Here is a 7500-nt window from a genome sequence, read left to right on the forward strand (position 1 = left end):
CCCTCTCACTCTATCTATATCTTTCTCTCTATCTCTTTTTCTTTCTCTCTCTATCTATCTTTCTCTTTCTCTCTCTCTCTTTTTCTCTCTCTCTCTCTCTCTCTCTCTTTCTCTCTATCTATCTATCTATCTATCTATCCATCTATAAAGAAAAATTAAACAAAAAAAAATTAAAAAAAAAAAAAATATATATAATATATATATATATATATATAGAGAGAGAGAGAGAGAGAGAGAGAGAGAGAGAGAGCGAGAGAGAGAGAGAGAGAGAGAGACGAGATGGTCAAATGGATAAGGCATTGTACCAACTTCCGGAGGAATGGTTTCAACAGCTCCGGTTATTGTTTATTTCTTTTTCCCTGAGAAACGGAGCTCCAATTTTACACTATGTGTGCACTGCGGCTGACGCAGATATACCCTGAAGAAATACTTGCCCCGAGGATGAAGAAAGAGAGTTTTGTTTTTATTTATTTTAATTTATGACATAAAACAGCTTCGAGTCTTTGGGAAGGGAGGGGGTAAAATTCATATTGTCAAATTAATGTAAACTTGTCAAACAGTAAAGAAAACTTTATTTTTAAAAAGTCTATCATAAAAAAACAGTTTGAAAATTACGTGTTCGTCTCTTTCTCTCTCTCTCTCTCTCTCTCTCTCTCTCTCTCTCTCTCTCTCTCTCTCTCTCTCTCTCTCTCTCTTTCTTTCTCTCTCTCTCTCTCTCGAAATATCTCTGTCTCTATCTCTCTCTTTATCGATCTATCTTTATCCTTCTTTCTCTCCTTATCTCCAAATTAGTATCATGCTGGTTGTATCAAACCAGACCGATTTCCTACTCGTTTTCATAGGAATGGAAAATTGAACAAATTTGTTCGATTTTCAATCATGGTAAACCCAAGTAATTTTCACGCACAAATAACAACAAGGTGAAATGTTAGTGTTTATGACTTTAACAAAATATTGACCTCAATAAACCAAAGAAACTGAACCTAAATTTCATACTTATGACTAGAGATAGAACAAAATTGACGTCACTCAGCTATTTGTTTTTGTATTTGGCCAGCCATTTTTATGAGTAGTTCGCACTAAATTGTATTAATCAGACTAAAAACGTGTAAGGTTACACATAGTTTTGTGTGTTGGTAAGTTATATCCGGCTAGCCGATGTTATGAGGTGTTTTTTTACTACACGCATAGCATCAATAGATTCAATTTCTTGGCATTGAAATCGTCCCGACATAATACTGTTTTGAAGCGATATGTCACATAATATCATCCCAACCATGAACAAAGTCAAACCCGAGAGGTTTGGAGGTTACGTTGTCTAGTGGTATGACACTCGCAGAAGGTCCTGGGTTCGAGCCTCGCTCGGCGCTTAGTTGAGTCCTTGGAAAAGGTTCTTCACTCACAGCTCTCACCGTACTCAGATGTAAAATGAGTACCTGGCCGTTAACAGCGTTGTCCCTGTCGGAAAAAGTAATATCGCCTAACATGCGTCATGTCGTGTTGTACATGTTAAGTGTTGTTGTTAGTCAGGGAACCTTTGTAAAGCGCTTTGAGCACGTTTAGTGGATATTGCCCTGTATAAATGCTCATAGGCCAAGTGATATTACACTCGTCTTCGGACTGGAGGGTCCAGTGTTCGAGTACCGCGCTGTGTGGCGCATAGTTTAGTCCTTGGAAAAGGTTCTTTACTCACATTCTCTCGCATTCTCAGGTGTAAAGCGAGTACCTGACCGTTAACAGAGATGTCTCTGTGCTGAAAATATTGTATTACCGCCTGACAGACGTCATTTCTTTGTCCTACAACTTATTATGTGCTGCTCTTGGTCAGGGCCCCTTTACAAAACGCTTTGAACTCATTTAGCGGATATTGCTCTATTAAAATGTTCAAACAATGCTCAGTGTTATAAGTTTCATTAATAGTTGAACCACCGAGCAATCATGATTGTTTTCTCCTACAAATGATAAGCTTTTCGAATAGGAAAACACAGTTCACCAGAGGATTTTGGACCAATCAAAATACAGGATTATTGACTCTACTCCAACTCCGCATCTGATTGATGAACATTGAATGAAGATGACGGTACTCGCCTCTCTGGAATTGTTTTTGGACCGCCAGTTTGGTGATTTGTTCTCACTAGATTCTCTCATTCAGCGCTTAACGTTGCGCATAAGCTTTGTGTTTTGGTACGATTGAGCCGGATTATTTTAATCAAACACATACCATCAATCGTAAAATGTTGCTTCATTCAGCAATCATTGCCATTGTTTTACTGAATGATGACTGTTCGGACTGACTGTACGAATCACGGGCCGTGATTATGGTCCCTTCCACCACGAGTTTATTCAGAAATAAAAGGACAGTCAAATAAGATTTTTATTATAACTATGTGGCCAATGCTTTGTCAAGTATGAGAAGTAAACAATCGTGAAAATACGAGTGGTCAATAAATAGATGACTAATCCCACTAACAGCTGATCTCTTTAACATATATCTTTTATGATGCTATACGTTAAGGTACAATACTCATCTGTTTTGTCCGCCAGATGAATCGTACCAGGACAGAAAACTGTGTTTAACGTTTATAATCTGTTTGAGGGACTTAAGTGAGAACGAATCACCCAACTGGCCCTCTAAAAAACATTAACAAAGAGTCGAGGGCCGTCAGCCTTGTTCCTTCTCCATATATTTATTTCTGTAAGTAGTCGTGAGCAAATCGGTCTGTCATATAAAATATTGATACGAGCATTTAGCAATAATTCTCACAACATCCATCACACGGATATAACGTATCAACACAGAAAACGACGTGTAACCTTTAACGTTTGATCTAATTTAGTGAAAACTAATCCCCAAAATTGCTGACTCAATACAATAACAAAGAGCTGAGTGACGTCAATTTCGTTCCTTCTATAAATGAGATTAAAAGACAAGACCTAGTATCAGGCAAAATGTTTACGAATACTACCGTGAGAGGGAACTTATAAGAGAACTAATCACTCAGCTGGCCCTTTAATAACAATAACAAAAAGCCGAGTGAGGCCAACTATATACCTTCTATATTTATTTCTGCGAGTTGTCGTCGTTAGCAAATCGGTTCGTCGATAATAAATTATACTTGAACGACACAATTAACCTATCTGGGTAATGACTGGTGATTGGGTTGGATAACGGAACCGTAAATAAGGATAAGCTTATTGGAAAAGAAGCAGTGAGGTGAATGGCATTTTTTCTTTGTATCGCCACTCGAGTGAAAAGAAAGATAGGGAGGTATGGCGAAAGAGAGAGAGAGAGAGAGAGAGAGAGAGAGAGAGAGAGAGAGAGAGAGAGAGAGAGAGAGAGAGAGAGAGAGAGAGAGAGAGAGAGAGAGAGAGAGAGAGTTGGGGGGGGGGGGGCAAATAGAAAATGAGAGATTGCTAAAAAGAAGAGAATGAGGCTGCAAATACCAAATAGGTACAAACAAGCAAACATGCATAATATATATTATATATTATATATATATATATATATATATATATATATATATATATATATATATATATATATATAATGTCTGTGTGTCATGTGTATGCATGTGTGTGTCTGTCTGTGTGTCTGTGTGTGTATGTGTGTGTGTGTGTGTGTGTGTGTGTGTGTGTAATTGGGCCACTAGTTCAAGAACTAAAAGACTTGCTCGGCCCGATCATAAAGGTAAACACCAACAGGTTAAAGATCATTTACACCGAAGCTTGACTTAAAGAATATCAAAATTAATGTCATATTATTTGTTTCTGATCAAGTAATTCACGTGTTCTCTAATCAAAAACGTGTTTGTTTCATGCTTAACATAACGATACTCAGTGTTATAAGTTGCTGCTGGTTTTCAAGGATTGATCGATTATCATTGTGGTATTAATATTATCGTTTCATTCACACTCCAACCACCATTGAATACAGACGATATAAGTTATATTGCATTTTATTTTATTTGTTTTCCACGTTAATTTGTTCATTGTTGTGCTGACGACGGGTTTGTACCCTTGTCTGTATTGTTCCCATCCAAAGCCTCTCCATTTTCACTCTTTCGTTTGTATTTTCACGATATCCCAGGGTTCAGACAGCCCCACCGCTCTCTATAATATGATTGTTTACAATTTTTAATGACTAGGATTTGTTTGATTAACGTCGATGCATTGTCTTATTAACAGTGGCGGTTCTAGCCTATTTACAGTGGTGGGGCAAAGAGGATTCGGTCATATATATATATATATATATATATATATATATATATATATATATATATATATAATATATATATTATATATATATGATATATATTTTTTATTTTTTATTTTTTTTTTGTTGTTTTTTTTAATAAAAAAATTTTTTGATTTTTTTTTTCGCCTTTAAACAAAAAAATATTTCAACCACCAATAATCACATTCACAATGAAATGACAATACCAGTAGATTTTAATTCTTCCAAACGTAATCAAAAATGAATCACGAAAGAGAATACAACTAAAAAAAAAGCGACGAGACATAATGCGACAACACCTTGACAATACAAGTCCATTTCCTTCACTCGAAAAATTAAAGAGATGCTTTAATCCCTCAACGGCGATATTAATATTGCTTTTACATATTTCTGGTTTTCAGTAGTACGTAGTAACCTTAAAGTTTTCATGGAGAAGCAACAACAGCGATATGACTCGAGTTTCATTCAGAGCTCAAATTGCATAATTTTTACTGCTGTCTTGGTGGTCAGAATGATTGTGCCGGTGGTGGTAGTGGTTGGAATAGTGGTAGCGGTGATGGTGGTGGTGGAGGAGGAGGAGGAAGACGAGGCGGTGAGGGGTAATTATGGTAGTGGTTTTGGTGGTGCTGTTGGTTAGAATGATAGTTGTGGAGACGATGACGGAAATTGTATGATGATGTTGATATTGTTTTTATTGCTATTGTTGTACTTGTTGTTAATATTGTTGTTGTTGTTGTTGTTGTTGTTAATGATGATGATGATGATGATGATGATTATGATGACAACGACGATGTCGTCGACAATGATGGTTACCATACGATATTACAAAATTTATTCAATCTTAGGCTTTCGTCAATTAATCATACAATTTGATGACCACATACATGAAAGTGGAAAATAATGGCAAATGGGACCAAACAATAAACTGATACCATTAATAACCACCCAAAAAAAATACAACAATAGTAATACCACCAATACGTACAATAATAATAACAATGATAATATAATAAATATAATAAATAATAATAATAATAATAAATAATAATAATATATAATAATAATAATAATAATAATAATAATAAATAATAATAATAATAATAATAATAATAATATAATAATATATAATAATATAATAATAATAATAATAATAATAATAATAATAATAATAATATAATAATAAATAATAATAATAATAATAATAATAATAATATAATAATAATAATAATAATAATAATAATAATAATAATAATAATACCATCATCATTACTACTACCACCACCGCTACCACTATACCACCATCACCATCATTATTACGTTTCCAATTATTTTTTCTCGTTTTTTAAAATTTGATATCTATCAAAACAGACGAAAATTCCGGTGATTTTTTTAAAGGGTAGTTAAAATATCTACGATTTTATTAGCCCTGAAAACTACGATTTTTATTTTCCTATCTAAAGTAGGCAGGTCTGCTATGACAAGTATCAGTATCAGTTCCATAGTCAAAATAAGACAAACAAAAACAACGTTTATTTAATATTAGGCTTTCGCCAATACTTCATACAATATAATTAAGACAAAATAATGTTACCAATCTCTCCTCATGTATTCGTTTGACTATCGTCACAATAATTACCGTGTTATCTTTGCTCCTTACCCAACCAATCCCTTGCTTCCCGCCTCTTCATCGCGAACCATCTTATGTGTGTATTAGCTTCAGGACGGGCAAGTACGGAATCTGCCCACCCTTCCTTTAAAGGTATTTATTTCCTCTATAACTTAGAATTCAACTTCTCCTTACTCAGAAGAGTATTTCTCGTATACTAATTCAATTGTTGAGAATACCAAAATGGTGGTTGTATTTTATATATTTATTTAGTCGTGACTTTTGAATAAAAGTGTTTTGTTTTATTAGAGGGAATACAATAGAAAATTACATTGTTTTGCAAAATTATTTAGTCTGGCAATAAAAATACTGCGGTAATTACTTTAAGAATAATAAAAAAAAAAGAATTAACAAATTAATTTGTTAAAAAACAAAACAAAAAACAACAACAAAAAACAACAACAACAACAAACAAATAAGAAAACAATTTAAATAAATGTGTTTTGAGAAACACTAAAGAAAACGAGGGGAAAAAAAAAAGAAATAATTTAAATGGATAAACAAATATATTAAAACAACACAAACTAATACTAAATTGATATAATATTAGTAAATTAATAAATTTAATTCAATACTGGAACCTTCCCAGCACAAGTAAGGCAATAAATAAAAAAAAGTTCGTTTGCCAAAATCTCTATTTAGTGTACACTGGTTAATAAGGTGGGCTCATTTGAATTAGCCCGACCTAGTACTAGAGAGGCCAGACAGCAAAATCACCGTCAGGCGACGTGACGATGAGATGACGATGTGGGCGGAGTGGAGTGGAGTGGTTGGGGGGGGGGGGTGATAAAAAGAACAGGAGCGCATCCTGGTTTATGCATTACGGGGTGCATGGTCATTCGCAATCTATCAAAGATACACACAAATTGATTTCAGTACGAAGTATCAAGTTTAAGTAGTAACTTTTGAAATTATCTAATTTAAATTTGATTATTTCGGACCTGGTAATACAGCATATAACTTGAAAAAACAGGCTGGTATTTGCCCACCCTGCCCATTATTACCAGCCGTCCCTGCATTAATGACTTGTTGTACTATTCGTTTAATACTCTATCAATAAATTTCACGATAAACCCTTTTATTGTTTTAAGTGAGTGATAATTGAAATGATTGATAGGTATATGAACTGGTGAAATTTAACTTTTATAAAATCAAATGGTAGAGAATCGGAAGAAAGGTGTAGACAAACCACTCGAGACCCAACGCCTCGATACAGTATTATGTCGGGATGGAATGTATGTTGGAAATGGAATGTAAAGTCGAAATCACTAAAAACTCAATTTTAGCTTTTTTACAATTTATAACATAACAACCACTTTTTCAATGCATCGTATTAATCTTATTTATTTTTCGTATTTAAGTCGAAAAATTGTTTTCTGTCTCTTGTTGATCCCGACATGACATCGTACGGAAGCTATTTGGTCACAGATTGAAGTTATTCGGTAATGTAAAGACAGAAAATGTAAGAAAGAATTTTCACTACGATTGTGCTAAACATTCGTACCTCAGATGAAAGTCAATCCCAAAGTCATCATTCCTCATGACACCTTTCCAGTTCTGTTTGAGCAGGAACACCTGGCGGACGGAAAGACCGCATTTG

The 7500-nt window shown here is 34.3% G+C and overlaps 1 protein-coding gene across 8 annotated transcripts in view; it reads right to left on the bottom strand.

The window, feature by feature from the left end:
• The window catches only part of LOC144959427 (globin-1-like), a 228071-nt gene that overhangs the window by 161630 nt on the left and 58941 nt on the right, over positions 1-7500 (bottom strand). The window contains exon 1 of one of the 8 annotated variants that reach the window (XM_078892062.1): positions 7405-7500. This exon is cut by the window's right edge and continues 509 nt beyond it. The exons of the other annotated variants lie outside the window; for them this stretch is intronic. Coding sequence (XP_078748188.1) covers positions 7405-7500 — 96 coding nt within the window. The remainder of the gene's footprint in view (positions 1-7404) is intronic. 8 annotated transcript variants of the gene reach the window in all.

The sequence above is a fragment of the Berghia stephanieae genome, chromosome 1 (assembly GCF_034508935.2).
Source record: "Berghia stephanieae isolate SIO BIC M18660-M18661 chromosome 1, UCSD_Bste_1.3, whole genome shotgun sequence".
Lineage (NCBI taxonomy): Eukaryota > Metazoa > Mollusca > Gastropoda > Nudibranchia > Aeolidiidae > Berghia > Berghia stephanieae.